A 20668-nucleotide genomic window follows, 5' to 3' on the forward strand; every position below is an offset into this window, starting at 1 on the left:
TTTCGGGTTTGAAGGTGCTCAAAGAATTTGTTCTGCTTAGCTGAGTGTCGAGATGGAGCCAACTCATCAGGATTTAGCCGCGGATTAGACATTATTTCATTCAGAGCAGTCGAATGAATCTTATACTGGTCTATTGGATTGTAGAACTGAAACACAGCCTTCCAAACCAAAAACACTTACATACAATAGATTTAACCATATATGCATGTGTCACACACTTGTAGTAACACTACATATTTACTTAAACTGAGGAGTGGAGTGGGCGGGCTCACAAACCTAATTGAATTAAGTGAAATTGCACTGAATTTACCAGCTGCACCTTTCAGTATCTATTAGTGTAAAAATAATGTGAAATATAATCAGTGAAATATATTTTATTTGTGGAGGTCTGGAAATTTGAGACAGCTAGTTGACATTCATCGTGTTTACATGTGAAAATAGAAGATACAATTGAGCTCAAATGGATCAAAATTAGACAGTCAAAATGATCTTAGAAGGATTGAAATATTCACAAAGAAAACATTTAGAACAAATACTATGAAATCCTACATGTCTGTCAGAAGAGTAGATCTATGGAACAGCTGCAGAGATGAGTTGAAACTGTACGTCTCTCTCTTATCTTAAAAAAAAAAAATTAAATATGACTCTTAATAGATATATGAACTTGAAGTCTTAAGTTTGTATGTAACATTTAATATTTATTTCAGTGCTCATATTGTTTTCATTGTTGGTGTGTGAATATGTTGTCAAAGCTGATGACGTGGTGTAGGAAAATGTATAAACGGTAGGCAAAATAAGCAGAAAGCTTCAGCCCACTCCTTTTCAGTCTGACTGTACAAATTAATTATTTAATTAGTGAAGTTTGTATTGTAAATTTTGTTTCATTGAGTGATTTGTTGGATCTTTGGACTGGACGAATCTGTGGACTGTATTTGTTCTACAGACTGAAATAAAAAAAAAAACAAAACAAAACAGACTGATAGAGAAAAAACACACAGTACCTGAAAAATATAATTATTATAATTACCAGTGCAGCCTCTGACTAATTTCTGGGGGCTTTAGCTAACAGGGTTTGTGCAGGTTTCAGCACGTTAAATTTGACACTTTTAAGACCTTTTCAAAACCATTGTGAAATGTAATTTAACACCTATTTTTCACATCCTCTCGCTCTGGAGATAAAGAATGAATGAATGAAGATGATTTCTAGGTATGAATCTATAAGAATAACTTGGGAAGTTTTCACATTAAACTTTCCTAGTTGGACTATTTTTTTGCTGAAGATGCAGCAGATTCCAAATTCATTATCTTCAACAGGCGTCAAACCAGACAACCAACCTTTGAGAATGTCAACAGTGTGTTTTGCAAAGCTTGTATGTAGCTTAACTCATATTATAATATCTTTGGGGCTGAAACACATGAGTCCTGTGCTCAACATAGGCTAGCCAGAGTTTCTTAAGTGGATTTTTAGACAGTAGCTATGTGTGAAATCTCAATCCACACACCACTTGAGGAAAAGTTTATTATAACATCTATCCAATGATCCAAAATCCAGACTGCTGAACATCTGGGAAGCTAGTCACATGTCAACCAATAAGCCAAACACTGAACACCAGCTGATATGTGGTTGACCTTACTCTCCACTGTCTACACGGTATTAATGAAACAGTGATTGTAAAACTGTCTCTTTAATGTCTAGAACGAAGAAACATTTCTAGAAATCTAAAATAAATCTGCATTAAATTGTCTGAGATGAGATTTCCTGAATATCAAAAAAAACTCTTGTTTAGGTCAATAAATAGAAAGAATGTCATGACATGGGTCAAATAGAAAAGGCAGACGGTGGTCTACTGGCTCAGCTGGAAAACCGCAGAAATTTGATGATAGATGGAGGTTGACCTGACCCAGAGACGGCGTGTTTGTTTCCATGAGTACATCAACGCTATGCCTGGAAGGCACAAGGAGAGCAGGATTGCGCAGACAAACAAAACGAACCTCTACACTCCATAATGCCACATACTCAGCTACGCTCTCGCCCCAGTGGCTATGACCTTTACTGTATAGATGTACTGTGCATCATCAGATGTTGCATAATGTCTTGGAGGCTTTGAAGAAAACAAAAAAAAAAAAAAAAAAAATCTCAAAGCAGCAGAGGTAAACAAACATTAGTCATTCCATGTCGTGTGTTCTTCCAGGCAGCATAAACCCTTATACAACAGTCAACATGTTTCCCTCTGTGAGTGGGTGCAGCACAGGAGGGAGTGGATGCAGGTGATGAAGTGCATCTCGTTTCTGAACCTGACCACAGAGGATGGGAGGTGCAGACAGATACTGCAGTAAAATTTGATAAACAGAGGATGTGCTGAGCTATGAGAAGTCAACTGGTAATCTCTTCCTGCCAAAGGATTCCCACACTGTTACATTTTATTAGAGCAAATACAACTGAAGCTTTATACTGATGGTCAATAAGGCTGAAACCCAGAGGAAATTCTTTATCATCCAAGACATTACCTCATTTCTCCAATTAGCAACAGCTTTTTAGTATTTTAGTTTGTTAATGTCGTCTTTCAGATTGATTTCAGATTAGTTTTAGGATGCTTCCACACCTACCACTTTGGTCTGGCTCAAACTGAACCATTGTTTGTTTACAGCATAAATGTTTTTTTTTAAGGACTTTTGGACCAATTAAGTTCCTCCTTAAAATGGCAACTGTCCAATGCTATGTTATTACCACATACTTATTTTATAATTTATATTAAGCAATGGTGCCCACAGACATAAATATTTATATACTTTGTCACTTACTATGTGCCAATCATTAATCCACGCCCTTCATCAACTAGAAACATTACACTATCATTGTTTATCCCTGGTTAAATCATAATTCACTTGAATGTTAGCTAAACATAACAATATCATTCATAATCACTCATTCATGTAGATATATATAATTGTTTATTCATCTATTATATTATTACAGAACCAGAACAACAAACTTATTTGGTTTTAGAGGAGGGCATCATCATTTTTCTTTTTTTCCTTTTCCAAAAACTACTCACGGTTAAATGTTAGCGTTACAAATTAAATGCAGATTAACCTTTTGGATTTAGTAGGGTTTATTAACAATAAAGGACACACATAAATATAATTTGTGGTGAACATTTTGTTTCAGGATGTTTGAGAACTTGAGAAGCGATTTCTTTATGACTATCAGATTATTGTGACTAAGTGATATAAATGATGCACATCAGATATTTTTAATAGTTATAAAATACCAAAGATGTAGAAAGAAAGGACTGCAGTATGCATTTGGGAGCTAATTACATTATGTTCCATGAATGATTATATCAATAAATACTCCCCTGTTCTTAGGTAAGACAGTGGCTCACATTAGGTTAGCAAACAATGAAAAACGTGTTTGAAATCAGTCATACCAGTGTTTCTTTAATGCGATTACAGTATTTACACAGAAATGACACACAACTTCCTAACATAAAGCTAACAAGAATAACTGAATAATAATGTTTAGCTATCTTTGTTTGCTATCGGTGTGCTAACAGATCTAATGCTGGTTAACATCTTACCTCAGAGCAAACAAAGGTGTTGCCATACACTGCTGTATTATCTGACTGAATGAAAGACAGAGGTGATAAGATTCCCAAGGACAGATATATAAAGTGTGGTACACAATGCTGTCTGTCATCCACTGATCTCCATTCAAAGTGATTCAAGCCCATTTCGGTCTAAAAACTTTACACCACTTTCGTATTATTGTTTATGTCGAGCATTTACAGAATATACGCAAGTTTAAAATTCCAAAATCATTCATTTACACTCGAAAAGGAGCGAGAAGAAGAAAACTTATTTAATCCCACCCCCATTCTCATCACCAAATAACTTAACATAATTTACATTTTAAATACTCACTCCTGTCCTTAGACTTCAAACCAGAACAATGAACAAAATAGGCCTATACCAAATTAGAATAAACTCATTCGAAAGTATTGACATTATATAACCAAAATGTGTGTGAAAAACCACTCAAAGTACAGCGAGAAGTAGCTGACAACATCCCTTATTTTGGTGTGTCATGCCTGGTCGCAAAATTACAGTGTGAAACCAAACCTGATCAAATCATCCTGGAACTTTTGTTTGTACTCACTGGTGTAAAAAAGCTCTTAGTTAGCCTTATGAGTGCATAGAAGTTTTAGTTTGAATTAAGGAAAGACCAATGTCATAGCTAATATCAGTATTTTTGCTGCTGCTAACTGTGAAATTACCCCACAGTGGGATAAATAAAATAAAATCTTATCTTATTATTAGCATATAGAATGTTGTTTATCTTATATTATATTTGGCAGTGACATTTTTAATAGTGTATCCCTAGCTTTAATTTTAAGAGGTGACGAGTCTTAGTTTGTATTTAGTTTTAGTATTAAATGTTTCAGGTAATATGAGAAAAGCTTTGACAAGAAGCTGAAAAAAGTATTCACAACACACAACACCAAATATGATGCTATTAAAAGGCCCCATGTTGTGCTAAAACAGTTTTCTTTTTGTAGATCAGGAACCACTGCCAGTTTTAGCTCTCAACTATAATAACCCTGCTGTGGAGTGAGAGAAGAACATGGAAATCGAAATCTAAGCGCCATGCAGACATCTTAATTAGTGTTTGGGTTAATACAACAGGTACATTATCTCAAACAGAGAGCTCAGATTCAATACAATACCAAAGCTCATTTATTTCATCGAACAACAAAGAATTGTAAGGGAAATAAAACAAAAAGCAGAACTTTCCCTACAGTCGGAGATGAGAGAGCTGGCAGAGGTGTGAGGTCAGTGAGCAGCACTAAACCTGGAGACAGACAGCACTCAGCTAATGAGACATGTTGTAAAGCCCAGCACTACAAACCTATTAAAGCATGGAAAACAGGATTCTGACACACACTTACGGTGACAAGTGGAAACCAAGAGAGGAGGACATTTACATAGAATCAAGGACTATTGAAGATGGAAGAGGATGGTGAGTCAGGAAAAGATGAACACTTGACATCCTTTTTATATTCTACACACGAGGAAATGCTTTTGTTTGACAAGTATAATGAAAGTGCCAGCCACCGTTGCTCTGCACCACACACATTTTTTCACCTTGTCACTGCTCTCAATTATAATTATCTGAACCTGAACGCGATTTGTGCCTGACCTTTTGAAGTTCGTCCATTTAGATTAAACTTTATCTAGTGCCTCAAACATGGCAACAGGATCTCTGGCATTACACAGATAAGTTATTAGTTTAATCTTAAAAATAAATGCACTGTGTTTTGGGGATTTGAAATGCATATACATTAGATAAATCATGCAATGCATCAGTGCTGGGCTTAGTTCCCAACACTGATTCGTCATCCTCCCTAGTGGCGAGCTTGGTTAGGTTTGTTTATCCTGTACACATAGACTCAGAGCTTCACATCAGCCACAGGTGACCTTCACCAAGCAGCAAAACACATAAATAATGACAGAAGACAGTTATTATAGTTTGGAAAATGTCAGTATTTATTTTAGTTTGGCTTTGGATTTCAGTTGAGTGGTTTTATTTACATTTTGAATAACTGTCTAGTTGGAGTTTAGTTTCAGTGTTAGTTTTTATGACAAGCTGCATTTTATAGAATCTGAAAAAGTTATGATGAAACAGTAAATGACATAAAATGGGAGATTTTTTTGCCCAGAGAAAGTTTGTGAAGCACTTACATTCCTAATCTAGGAAGAAAACAAATAAAAAAAAAGATGCATTTTGGCATTGGTCACTATTGTTTTTATCTGACATTCACTACTTCTTGTCTGCTCCACTACAGCAGGAATGTGTGTAAAACTACATAGTGCTATCTTAGGAATGACTTTTTTCAACATCAACAAACAACCCAAATCCAACACAAACTCCATATAAGCACATAAACATATGTAAAGTATAAGAGATGAGGCTGAGATAGAGAAAATGTCTAACGCTAATCTAATCGAATACTGGTGGGACTGGAGTTTACATTGGCAAAGTTGTTTATTGTATCCAGTTTGCAATATTTGTTTGTTGTTATTAATATAGTTTTCTTATTATTATTACTTACATACTTATATTACTTATTGCTCATATATCATTGTTATGACTATTACTATTATAATTTTATTATAATTATTTGTTCTATTATTATAAAACTATACATATATACATATTGTTCCATTATTATGACATAATTACTTATTTCTTATTATTACTACTTCATTATTTATTTTTACATGTACTTTCTAATTAGCAATTGTCTGGTTTTCACTATTGTTTTTTTTTTATAGTTATTGTTATTACTATTTTCCTTCCTTTTGTCTTTGTAGTTCTTCTTATATGTATACATTCGGTGTTGTGCTGCTACTGGAACCTTAATTTCCTGAGGGCTCTGTCCAATGGATCAACAAAGTTCTGTCTAATCTAAATCTAATCCAATCTAAGTGATACACATTGGGTACGGTTACATGATGTTTTTTAAATCAGATTTATTTTTCCAGAAGAAATTAATCCGGAACTGAAGTACTTTCTCTTCTGTTTACATGGAAATGTTGAACCCGAATAAAGGTTTACATGAGAAATGTTTACTCAGTTCTCGCAGCCCTTCTGTTAGCTTAGCTTAGCATAGTCACTGCATTCCCATGGTCACACGTAGCCAGTTTTTTAAAGGGGATTTGTTGTCTTTTGTAAGTGATTTTGTGAAATCCGATTCTCCCTAATTATTTCTTTAGATCCGTGACTTACTGCATTCATACAATCTTGGGACTGTTGTGTTGACGGAAGCAGGAAAATCTTTTTGTTGGAAGGGAAGCATGCGCTAAATTAGCTTTGCTTTACCATTTTAGCTTTGCATTAGTTTTTATTTCCCAAGATTTTATTCCTGTAGTAAGTCACATTGCCATGATTTGAGCCTCAATTTGTGATCATATTGACCCCACCGGACTAAAGTAATGATTAGGGAGAACTGAATTTCACAAAATCACTCATAAAATACTACAAATCACCTATAAAAGCCTGGCTACGTCTGACCATAGGAATGACGCGATTATGCTAAGCTAGGCTAAGCTAAACTAACGGAAGGGCTGCGAGAACAAGGCAATCGGTGCACTGCAGTGCAAACTGTTTTGCCCACTTATCGAACTCATTAGTGCATGACAAATGAATTAATAAAAAACAAGTGGTGGACTATTCCCTCAGGGTTTTCCAGGCTGGTAGATCCCATCAGAATAGCCCACTGGAATGGTTTGGGTTGACTAGACTGCATTGCATATTCTTCCGCCAGCGCAGAATGTGTGCGTCATCGCGACAGGACAAGACAATGAGCATGTGCAGAATGGCAGGAATAAAGTCCATACAGAATAAAGGGTTTACATGTCCGAGGAATAATTTAGCCCAGAATCAAAAGTGGATTAAACCAGTGACTTTAATCGGGTTTAAATTTAATCCAAATTTTTCTTTTTCAACTGGAATAAGGTGTTTACATGGGCATCTGAAATAGGATCTAACCTTTAATCAGTTTAAACCTTGAATAAAAGTTGTCATGTAAACGCACTGATTGTATCTTTAAATTACTGGGTTTTTCCAGACTGTTAGTTTCAATCCCAGTCTTTAGATACCTCCGCCAAGGAGGTTATGTTTTTGCCAGGGTTTGTTTGTTAGTTTGTCTGTTTGTTTGTTTGTCTGTCCGTTAGTGTGCAACATAACTCAAAAAGTTATGGACAGATTTTGATGAAATTTTCAGGGTTTGTTGGAAATGGGATAAGGAAGAAATGATTAAATTTTGGTGGTGATCGGGGGTGGGGGGGCCCACGGGGGGGGGGGGGCGCAGACCAGAAAATTTCATCAAAATCTGTCCATAACTTTTTGAGTTATGTTGCACACTAACGGATAGACAAATAAACAAACAGACAGACAAACAAACCCTGGCAAAAACATAACCTCCTTGGCGTGGGGGGGCCCACGGGGGGGGCCACTGATCAGCCTTGGTGGAGGTCTGCGCTCTCCGAGTGCTTCTAGTTAGTTTATTTTTTATGCCAAAAAACCAAACCAAGAATCAATAATGTCTTCTAAGGTTTTACAGATACAGATATGGTTTTGCTCTCAAATACATGACTTTTGTTTTTTTTCCCTGACTGTTTGGGCTTTATCAGTTATTATCCTTCCTTGATTCCCCAGGCCTCTTTCACATGAACCCTTCCAGAAGAAAACAAGAAGTCACCCTTGAACACTGAATTACATGTCATTCTGTTCTTGATGCCTCTGTTTGCAGCTTTTGATGCGACCGACTACACTGACAAGGGTCCAACCATTATCTGAACAATTTGAGATCATTCCCATGTCCAGCTGCAACACTAACACCCTTCATCATTTGACATGTGTCTCAGGTGTGTTCGAAAGCTCAGAGATTATTACAGAGACTTTCATTTTGTGTTAAAATGTTTTAGATGTTTGAAAACGTACAGGGCTGGAAGTGTTTAGTGCAGCTAAAAGTCAGGTGTGGAATCAAGTACGACCCCACAAGCAATCAAAAGGCAGCAGTGAATAATAAATGGAGGAAATTATCTACTACATTGGATGTTTGTGTAAGTAGGGTCACACACCACAGGATAATTTTCTTGTTTGAGAACTGCAGCTGCAAATGTGTTCATTACACAACATCTGACTCACAAGAAAATCAGCCAGACAAAAATGGCAATTTAAAGCACATCAACCAATGTGATTTCAAAGTGCATTGACCCACTCCACTATTTGCATTCTTGTGGAAGTGAGTTGTCTTTGCCATTTTGTATTCAGTACATACACTTAACCTTAATCTCACTCAGTGTGATTAGGTTCAAGCTCCATGAAAAGCCTGCAATCTTGTGAAACAATCTTTTCAGGCCCCTATCCAATCTCAGTTCTGCAAAGTATTTCAAGATTAGATCAACTCTCAGGTAAGGAAAGTCATTCTTTTACCTGAAGCCTTTCTGTTACTTCACCTGTAGAGAACTTATCTCAGCTCCTGGGAGGAGGTGGGACTGAAAGGGTGATGTCTTGGGGTCAATTGATGATATTAATCTCCTGATGCTGAGCTTTTCTCTGTGGAAACCTTAATTTCATTCTAGGTGTGATAAATGAGCAGGGATATTAAATGTTTGGAAAATGGCAGAGAAAAATTAACACTATCTAATTTCCTTATTTTAATTGTCATGTTAAAAGACTGACTTCATTAAATCAGGATACACCGTGAGTTGCATTTAATCACTGCACGCTGTGCAAATGTGAGTCGCATACAAACATACCTAACTAAAAGTTTAATATAGATGACAATAAAGATTCATATTTACAAAGTTTTATGGAAAATCATGAAGATTTACAGTTTGTGGGTGTAACAAAAAAAGAATATATTGAGAGGAAAGAGTCTAGAACAGCTCATTTTAAATGAAGGTAGATGCTACCAACTATGTCATATTCTATCCACTTAGAACATCTCAGTAGGGGTTTCCTACACTGTGAATCCACTTAAAACATTCAGGTACACAAATTAAATTGATGCAATTCATTACAAAGCCCATTTTTCAGTTGGGGAATTTTCCCTACACATTTTTTAAGACAAATTTAGGAAAATGTCTTGGTTGTGTTTGTAAATCGAACTGTTTAAATCTACACTGCAAAACTCTTTGGGATGTTCTAAAGCTATCACCGGTACAATGTTCTGACAACAGTATATATGGTCTTTTTTTTTTTTTTTTTTTTTTTTGTGGTATATTTTTTTCCCCGATAAAACAAGCTGAGACATTGACTTGTGTCATTTTAGAAAATGTTCTAACTTGTAAATTCAAACCATTTTATTGAGTCTCTATTGTAAGAGGTTATACAGAAGCTTTCTGATGAAATCAAGGGCCGAATACAAGTTCAGACAAGATTTTGTTAAACTATTTTGTTAAACTACTTTCCTGAACTGAATATATGGATTGTAATGAAAAAAGTTTTGGATAGGTGAGACTTTTTTGACTTGTCAGGTCCACTCCCTCTGAAAATTGCAAATTTGATCTTCAGCTCCTGGTAGCCCCAAGACTATAAAACTCATTTTTATAATCCCACGTGGAATAGATTTTCTTTTTTTGACGATGGAAAAGGAGTCGATGAAAACTGCCACAAAATTACCAACTGCTTTCACTGGGCTGAAAAATGACTAGAAATCTAATCCTTGGCTTAATATTTAATTCCTTGGAAAAAGAAATATACAGACTTCTTGCCAAGGATGACATTTCACTGTTATGTATTGTGAATACTAAGCCCTATAATGTATATTTGAAGAATATATTAAATCGCTGAAATAATTATACAGTGCTACACAGTACAATAGGAAAATAACACGTTTTCTTTGCTTTTGACACACATTAGAGAGTGAAAACAAGAGCTCATTTGGCAGCAGTGTTGCTGCTTAAAGACCTCCTCCGTATAGGAGAGAAATGTGAACAGCATTATGATCAGGAGAGGGATAGACACAGAAATTATTCATGAAGTGGGAATAGTAGAACTGACAGTGTCTTCTGCATGCACTAAAACCACATGAGAAACATATAACTATGCTGACTAGTTGACACTGTCCAGACATGTCAACAACTGCTATGTTTATTACCACTGAATTACATACATTCAAGGGTGATGGGAAAAAAAAGTATTTATTCTGCATTCAGACTCCAAACTTGCAAAAAGCTTTCAAAAGCACAATATTTCATGCTAAATTATGTTAGTCCACATTTTTTGAAAAAATGTGAGAAATAGGTATATTTATTCTAGTTAGATTTATTCTCATTCAAGAGGGTGAAGCCTGTCGACTGCAGTATTGCAATGACATCGATATTTGTTTGAAAAGTCTCAGCAACTGTTAGAATGAATGAGATAAATGTATAACGTGATCCCTTGACTTTTCTAAAACTAACATCAGGTCAGAATTTATTACCTCTTCCAAGGAGGTTACGGGACCACTACTGGCTTACCAGTCAATCTGATTGTCAAAAGGATTACACAAAAACTGCTGATTTTCATGAAGACGGGGGTAGAGTAGGGCATGGGCCAAGGACAGACCAGCAAAAAGGGATCCACATACTTGAGAAGCTGGTCGATTTTTTTTTTTTGTCACTTGCTTTAATATAACTTAGAATGGACACTGTAAATTAACTTCCAATCCAGTATGGTAGAAAATTAGCTCTGCTCCATTGCACAATAATGTTGCAATGGAACAAACAATTAGCTTTCAGTCAGTGAACGTTCTTTGTCAGTGATGTCAAATGACAAAAAGGAGAACAAAGCTCATGATTTATGGTTTGTGGTTTAATAATGTTGTGGCACAAAAAGATGGGCGGAATATTTGCTTTGGGAGAGGACTGTGCTCTTTGGTTTTGGTTAAACATCAAATACTGTGTATATTTTAAGTATACATAGCATTTATTACATGACTTACTACCAATTTGTAAAGTACATGCCACTAAACAGATCTGATATTTTGGTTTTTGACGCCAAAGCATGTAAAATGTGCAAGTAGCAAACATCAAATGAAAATAACCAACTTTGCAAGCATCAGTGTTTTCCAAGAGGAAGACCCTTTCGCTACGAACTTCCACTAAATTCAGAATCACTCTCATAATACATTTTCTCAGCCAAGTCTATTTGACAAACAAAAGAGGGGAAATTCCCCAAATATAGTATCTGGTTGTCCCAATGTACAAATTGTTCCTTACAAAAAGGGGTCTTTGTAAGATAACTGCACTAGTAGCGGAAGCAAAAGGATAAATGTCCCAAGTGGTGGGGCAATGGCAGCATGAATGGCTAAGTGTCGGAGACGAAAAACAGCAGCCTAGCAACAGACAAAAGCAATCATACAACTGCAGCTTGAGACTGAAACATCCCTAACAGGAGTTTCTGGTCAATATGCCATGAAGTGGATGGTTGTGCTGCTATGAATTAATGAGCCAGATTCCACTTTTCCTTTGAATGTCACACACAACAGAGATATGACTGTATGGGGAGCAGATGGCCACTGTATAACACAATAGAGCAGTCAGAAACCAGACGTAGTCCTAGTGACTTCATTTCTTGGGTATCCTCATCAACATGCCCCTCAAAGAGTGGGGGGTGATCCCTTGCAAAGTTTCATACCAAAGTCCAGACCAGAGGTAAGCCGACCATTCATAATAGGGATTTTTTCAAAAACAAGTACACCAACATATCAGTGTTGGCAGCGGAAGACATGTGACAGCACCAGAAATGTCAACAACTTTACCCCTCCGTATACTTTGATCATCAGTGAATTTGCAGCGCCAAGATTTCCGACTGATCTTGGCTCAAGTAAGACATCAAATCAACTGTGCTTCGACCTCCCACAGACCTGATATTAGGGCACAAAACCAAGCCTTTGAGGAAGGTTTAACAGCTTTTCAAAGGATGAAAGCTCTGTTGTCTTCAGTCTGCTGTAAGTCCTATCCTAAAACCTCAACAGCAATAATTCCTTTCTGATATGACAAAGGAAATGCAAAGAATATGATACTTTGAACAAAGTTTATTAGACAGTTAAATAATAATATTTCTACTAATCTACTTCTGCCTTATTAACATTAAGTCTAGCACTGAAAAATAATTATGAAAAGGTACTGTCATTATCAGTGGAAGTCTTAGAAATTTTGGCACTGCAAAAAAAGATGTATGAAAGCCAAAATGCTTCCAACAGTAGAGTACTTGAAAAAGATTTTACTTTATATAAATCCTCTCTCGTCGTCTAATCGACAAGGATGCATTAATATGAGCAGTTCTTAGCCAACTACCTGTAGCCTCTCCAACAAGCAAATTGTAATATAACCACATCAAATTACACCGAGGTCACATGGGTTGTGCTCAGCCAAAGTGGGTAACCCAGTGTTTTCTAAAAAGACCAACAGAAACATGCCTGAAGGAGCTGACTAACACTAATCATACATTTTACACTGTGTTGGAAACAGATCATGTTGGGATGTAAAAAAATGTAGAGATGCGATTCAGTGCCTTCAGTTTGAGAAGACCCTGGAACTATATACACGAGGCAATAGGAGCAGATTTAATAACAACAGCCTCTGACTTAAGTGTTAGATTTTACTAATAATCGGTTAATAATCGGCTGGAGTAAACTATTTCAAATCAGTTCGTTACAAAATCAAACAGGTTTTATTATTATTATTTTTATTGCTAGAAGTCACATTCCCACTCATTAGATGCCTCAAGTGACCGCAAAAGCCCACTAGGGCCAATGAATTATTGTGACTCCAGTCCACTTGGTGGCAGAAATGCATCTCTGTGCTGGTTTGATAACTAAATAATAACAAGCAGCAATGCAATGTCTCCTGTTGCAATCAACTATAAAACTGATTCAACTTAATAGTACTTAATGCAGATCGTCTTTATTATTATGCAGATACCCCCACCCTCTACTCAAATGTGATCTTCATGCTGTCAGTTTGGCACTAAATTACTCATGGGTCATCAGACATTACCAGCTCTATTAGTCTGTATAAAAAACATAATATTGTGTTCATTATGTTGTCATAATGTTGGCGCTATATAAATCCAATCCATTATTATTATTATTATTATTATATTGCTAATAACTAAAGTTGGATCTAGCAACGACAACATCAGCATAGTTTGCTGACAAAGGACCCAATTTAATTAGACCCAGGGTGTCATAATGAAAAATATCGAGTCAGGTGGATGACTATCAGCCCAGCTCCTGCATCAGACTGTACCCAACAAACTAGAAACTGACTCAACTCCACACAAAGCCACTGGACCACATTAAGACTAGTGCCTGGGGTGAGGGTTCTTTGTGTCTGGGCTTAAAGTAGGCCAGTCCGTGAAACAGCTTAACTAATTCAGCTTTTTTTAAAACCTTGATTTCCTGCAGCTTTAAGCATGAAGAAAAAAAAAAGTCCAACTCTATTCCCAAAAGTTAATCTACCAGTTATCAACTAGTGCCTGTGTACCGTGTGAATGATTACTATACAAAGCTGAAGCACCCATGAGGTTTGTATTTGAACAATGGTACTTCTACAATAAACTCCACTTGGCTGTTTCTGCTCTATCAGAAAGTTCTACCCCTGCGGCAAGCCTTTTCAACGGCCAATAGTTTGGGCTCGAGAGAAAAGTTTTAACCCTTAGTCATGGGGACAGGCTTTCTTGTTGCAAACAAACTTATGTCTTTTCCAAGACCTTCCATCCACAGAGACTTTGAAAGGTTTTTTCAGGCTGCTCACTGGAGATCAATTTGTTTTGTGGGTCATATAAACTGCAACTCCTAACTTTTCAAAGAAATATGAAAAACAGGACATATGTTTTCTTGACAAGGTCACATCTGTGGAAAATAATGGAGACAAAAAATGTCCTGGAAAGTGAAAAGCAACCCTTTGTTCACATTACCTTGCGTGACGCATGAATGTCAAAGAAGGGCTTATTTCGGACGCTGAATGGTTCCTTGGTTTTGTCAATCTGTCCGGTCTTCATTTTTTCCATCCGAGGGGAAATGATTTCCTTTTCTATGCATACTAGTCGGATGTTGAAATCACACTGGCCAACAGGCTGACCCTGAAATACAGAGAGAAAAAAAACAAACATATAATTTAGGTGTACAGAATACAAAAGAGGTAGTCGCTTATCTCTCTCTCTCTCTCAATATGTATAGTGTTCCACTGGTCAGGGTCTACAATAGAAGGTCCACATTTGCTAATGGCTGGGCTTGTATTGATTCTTCACAATATGTTTCCCTTTTCTTTGTGTCCTTGGTTTTTTCCTTTATTTAAGATACATATAATCACCTACTTGATGTCAGAGAAATGGTTATTGATCTTGAATATAAAACACCAATAAAATAAAACTGAAAAACTGAACAAAAAATAGATGCATTCATTAATTTTGCTTCTGATTAAAGTTAGTGCGTACCATCCTAAACCTCCAGACCCTGAATATCAAAACTTATATTTAAGACTTATTATTATTATTACGTTATTACAACTCTAGGATTCCACAAGGACCTTGAATTGGACAAGTAAAAAGCAAGTAAAGCAACATATACATGACACTGGTACTACAGGATTTTTGCAAGTATCACAAAATTATGACACTGGTGCACTGCTAAGCTGTTAGGTAAGCTCTGAAATAAAAGACACAACAGTGTGCCATGTAGTAAAATGAAGATTGCGTGACAAGTTGTTGAAAGTCCAATTTGAGTAGGCCCGACACTGGTGTAGAAGATGTTTTGCATGGCAGCTGTGCTCATATGTAGCATAATGAACACAGTGTATAACTAGCACTATATAGGTGGCAAGAACAATAATATCCTATCATATCCTCCTGAGACCCAGCAATCCATTTTTGTCCTCTGTAGGGGACAAAAGTTTGACAGTTTTACATAAATAAAAAAATGCTGTTCATTGCAAAAGACATTCCATTAAAAAAGACAAATAAATTGAAAAAATTTAAAAAATGTTTCTGGAAAAAAAAAAAGAAGATGCATTACGCAGTTTCCAATCAAGACAATTGTTTAATTTAAAAACGCTAAACATTTCACTTTCCTGGGTCTCAGGAGGTTAAGGGCAGCAACTAACAATTATTTTCATTATCAGTTAATTTAACTTTTATTAAATCAGAAATCTTAAAAACTCTTGCTCAAGGGGCGCCTTGCCAAGAAGGCACGTAGTTAATCACAAATTTGTTTCTTGATTAATGAATCAGTTGCTTGGTTTACACAGTCTGAGAAAAATACTGATCAGTGTTTTCCAAAGCCATAGATGACATACTCAAATGTCTTGTTTGGTCTGCAAGGCAAAGATCGTCAATCAGCCGCAGAGAAGTGGAATAATAAGAATATATCAAAATATATGAAACGGGAATCAAAACATTTTGAGTTCTTCAAAAAATAACCTAAAACTGATTATTGGAAAAGAGTTGTTTGGGATTTATTCAGTAGTTGACAAGTATTGACATGATAAAATAATTCTTTCTGCTTTATCCTCAACATATTCTGCACACATTCACAGATCAACTCCAGTGGCCTGACCATCGCTGCTTCTCAAACAGACAGGGCCACTAAGTCAGACCGGGGGACTTACATAGCCCATCTGGCGCTCCACAGTCTTTATGGCATGAAAAAGTGTTTAAGTTTCTGACCATTTATTAATAAAGAAGCTTGGAAGAAAATAACAGCCAAGTAACACGGCCAAATATTCAAATATGACAGCACAGACATTTTCAAGTGCTAAAGGAGCAGGAGACTTGTGATATGACCACCGGGAAACAGCAAAGCCAATTGACAGTCACCACCACATCTCTCAGTTGCTCAATTGACAAAGCGATTAAAAATAATGACTCACATTTGACTTTTTATCGACAAAGACAAAGAATATTACTGAGAGGAGGAAAAATAATTAGTCTGTTCTGAATTCCTGCCAGATGGACATGAACTAAATGTATGACAACAATCTGACATTTCATATTTTTCACAACTTATGAGAAGAACAAAAAAGAAGCCCAAAGTTAGTCGGCAAGCTGCCACTACTTTTTTTTTTTTTTGCCAACAGACAGAAAAAGAACAAGAGGCAAATATTTTCCAATGTCGTGTAGCCTAGTGTAAGAAGGAAAACATTTCAAAATGCCTTTCATCCATCTCAAAATTATTTTACTTATTTAGTCATTTTATCAAAATACTACACTCTTGCTGCCCGATTACCATGAATCCTAATTTCAAACATATTTCAGGATTCATTCACATTTTTCAAGGTCAAATTCAAGCACTTTTCAAGCACTTTTAAGGGTCATTTTCTAATTTTCCCAGCACAGCACCTTATCACTGGGGTAAAATACATATCTACAGGAATACATATACTCATAATTATTTTTTTTCACTTTTTACCACAATGATGTACATTGTATTAGAGCTGCACAATATATTGTTTGAGCATTGGCATCATGATGTACGTTTGCGCAACAGCCACATCGCAGGTCCTGCAATATAGGAGGTACGGCTGTGTATTGGCAAGAATCTGGCGAAATGATACAAATCACAATACTAGGATCACGATACAATATATCATGATATACCATGATACTGTTGTTTCTTTTTTTTTAAATGATTATTTCCTTGAAGAATTAAATTACACCAGAAAATCTGTACAAATACTCAACACATTTTTATCTGATCACAACAGGATCTAATGCTACATCACAAAATGTTCCTGTGTTAAAACTTAAATGATGTTTTACAGACATTACAGTTTAAGATCCTGTCTGTGTTAAAACTTAAATGATGTTTTACAGACATTACAGTTTAAGATCCTGTTCAAATGTTCATATTCTATTAGTTCAGAACTAACATCAGAACATTATTTTTGTGCAATCCCAACAAAGGAACTAATGTTATTTAATAAAAGAGTTTTAAATAATAATAAATAAAATATAAGCAAAAAAGAAAAACAAAATTGAACCACCACAATATCTGCATTTGAATAAATACCTAAAAATATTGATACAGTACTTTTTAATATTGATACAGTATTGTGAAATGAAATATCGCGATATATTGCAGAACTGATATTTTCTTACACCCCTAATAGGAGGCAAATGAACTCAATGTGTTCTCATCCAATATCAACTAGGGTACCTGACACACACTGGGTACAACGATCCACCAATCACAATTTTTCTAAATCAGTTTGCCGGAGCAGACCACACCCTGGAACATGGAGTGAGTCGCTGGTAACAACACTGAAAAATGAGCAACGAAAACAAGAAAAAAAATCACCAAAAATAAAGACTTAGCGCCAAAAAGAAAAGCAACGTCAATTATCTAGAATTATTTCGGCTACAAGGATGATACTGAAACACGTGTTCTGTGTCGACAGTGCCTTGCACCTGTCGCCACAACGAGCAGAAACACGACTAATTTGTTTGACCATTTACGGTCTGCACCACACAACAATTATCTCCTCCAGAGTATTTTTTCATATCGCAGGGTTAAAATAAATTGTGAAAAATATCATTCAGCCCTACATTGTATTATGCTAAAAACATCAAACATTATGATTCATAATAGCAAAAAATTGAGAAATTAAAGGAGAACACAAGCTTTTATCCAAAAAATAAAGAAAGCCACTTCTTCAGACACACTTGCACCAAGACAAAGATCAAAAAAAAATTTATCTGGAGTCGACCTGAGAGCACTTGGTAATTTTCTTTTTTGACATAAAACTTTCTTTTTCAAAATGTATCACCTTTCTGTAAGTAGCTTTGGTTATAATTACAAGCACTTTCAAGCACTTAAACAAAAATTCAACCACTTTTCAGACCTTGAAAACACAACATTGAAACTCAAGCATTTTCAAGGGTTTCAAGCACCCATACAAACTCTGATATCTATATATTTATATTAACGTCTTTGCAGTTTTAGGACATATTTCCTACATTAACAAATGCTGTTTTAAAACTGCTCCAACAAAATAAGTAACAAAAATTAATACGACATAGAAATTGATGTATTTACACCTTCACTGTTGCTACACCAGTGGGTTATGGATCAATATTTCTCAATCTATAGCAAGAGACACTGAAAAGGAAGGTGTGACTTGGGAGACCATTTGTATTCAGCTCTGTCGCTGTGGATAAAGGCCACTCATCTCCTCAAGCACTTTTGGTAGAAATCTATGGAAACTGCATTTTTTTCAAAGTGGATAAGACAGCAGACAGTCAATATTTTGTTAAGTCCAGATGGAATTAATACGGCAGATGACAGCAAAATCAAAAGGATCGTTTTACATCTAAAGGTGTACTTGGACAGATATAAGTAAGCAAACATAAATACAATCGTGCATCCTCTATAATCTATCCTTTCAGTGCTTTTCCAAATTCAAACAAAATCTAGCTGAATGAATCTGACAAGAGGCATCTTCAAGCAATTACTACTGGCCAAAAGTGTCTGTGATGACTGCAAAAATCATAGCTGAGTCCAGTGGGTGTGATTATATGTACAAAGTGTGAAAATCAACGCAATCATTAGCGCCTCTAAGCTGCTGTGAAAGACAGGAGTTTTGCTTCTTTAATGAGGAAAAACAAGCAGAGTTGAATTAATCAGATGCATTTTAAGCAAAACACAAGACACAGTTTGGAAATCAATTCAAGCAATTATTCTCTTATCAAAATGCAGACTATATGAAGAAGATGTGAAGCTTCTAAGATGGATTAAATGTAACGTTTTTACTCTATTTATCCTGAAATAACCATGTTTGATAATTGGACTTACTTACTGTCCAGAAAACCTACAATGTCCAGTGGTATGTCACAAATACCACTTCTAATCCTAAAACTGCTTTATGTATTTCAGTGCCGGTGTGTATATGCGTGCGCTACAACAGTCATATGTCAGCTATAAATACAGCCACATAGAAAAAAGTTTAACAGACTCTAATTAAGGCCAGATTGGTTTTGAGGACTTTTGAAGATTTTTTTTTTTCCTTTTAGGGTGCTTGCAAAATTCACACTACGTTCTGCTGGAGCAACAGCTGGTATGTCCCACACATTCTGCACCATCTGTCTGCTGTGTCATCAAGACAGAACAAGATGTAAGTGTGGATGATTCAAGGCATGTGCTGGTTGGGCCTGTTTAACAGGAAATCATGGCAATTAAGAATCATGTTAATCCAACATTACCATAAAGATCTCCCTGAGTGTAAGTGAAATCTCTGAATGACCTCTGTCTTCGCGACCATTATTTTTGTTCCAGTCTACAATTCCATTCTTGTTGCACACAATGATGCACTGATAACTAAAACATGTACCTTCCATTTATGCTTTTTCTGCTACTCCACAGTGTCCTGCTGTCATGACTGTGGGTTTGTACAAAGCCAGAGGTTATTTCAGTTTTTTTTTGTTTTTTTTTTTTTTTTAGAGCTGGAGTACAGAGAACATCAGCTGACTTAACAAAGCAACAGAGGTCTTTACGTGACCCGACAGTGATCTTTTAAGTTACCTCACTGTCTATTGTCTATCTATGGCCGATTACATATACGCCAAATATAAAATTTTCAGTCTAATAAGTCGGACAGAGTGAATCATGACACAAATCCAACATCATCATCTTGAATTCAGAGCCGCTACCTACTAAATTCAAGGTGCACATAAACATAACATCATGGAATATGAATTCACTGGTGCATTCAGAACAACAGATCAAAATGAGAGATTAAAACTGGTCAGAAATCTGACGGCAAGTACAGTTCGGTGCATTGCGTAACCATTTTCACGGGTAAACTGCGCTGAGTGCATAAAGAATCTATATATAAATGCACATTAAATGTTAAACAGCAGAGAGCTGCAGAGTAAGATATGACACATCCTCGAGCATGAGGCTGGAAAACCGAAAGGATGAAGTCAAGTGTGATGCTAAAAAATGATAGCGCTGGGTGTTGAAAACCTTATATTTGGAATAATCCAGTACAGTGCATATTATACATTAGAAATACAAACATCAAGAAACCAGACAGTGAAAGCTTAATGTGCAGCTTCCCTTGGGAAATTGGAAACATAAGGGCTTTCAGACCAGTTTAAATCACATACTTTGTAGCT

The 20668-nt window shown here is 36.1% G+C and overlaps 1 protein-coding gene across 2 annotated transcripts in view; it reads right to left on the bottom strand.

Annotated features, from left to right (window-relative positions):
* The window catches only part of rngtt (RNA guanylyltransferase and 5'-phosphatase), a 131790-nt gene that overhangs the window by 61782 nt on the left and 49340 nt on the right, over positions 1-20668 (bottom strand). For both annotated transcript variants that reach the window (XM_030128823.1, XM_030128822.1), the window contains exon 11: positions 14477-14641. In XM_030128823.1, the coding sequence (XP_029984683.1) occupies positions 14477-14641 (165 nt within the window). The remainder of the gene's footprint in view (positions 1-14476; positions 14642-20668) is intronic.

This window comes from Sphaeramia orbicularis, chromosome 24 (assembly GCF_902148855.1).
Source record: "Sphaeramia orbicularis chromosome 24, fSphaOr1.1, whole genome shotgun sequence".
In the NCBI taxonomy this organism is placed as follows: domain Eukaryota; kingdom Metazoa; phylum Chordata; class Actinopteri; order Kurtiformes; family Apogonidae; genus Sphaeramia; species Sphaeramia orbicularis.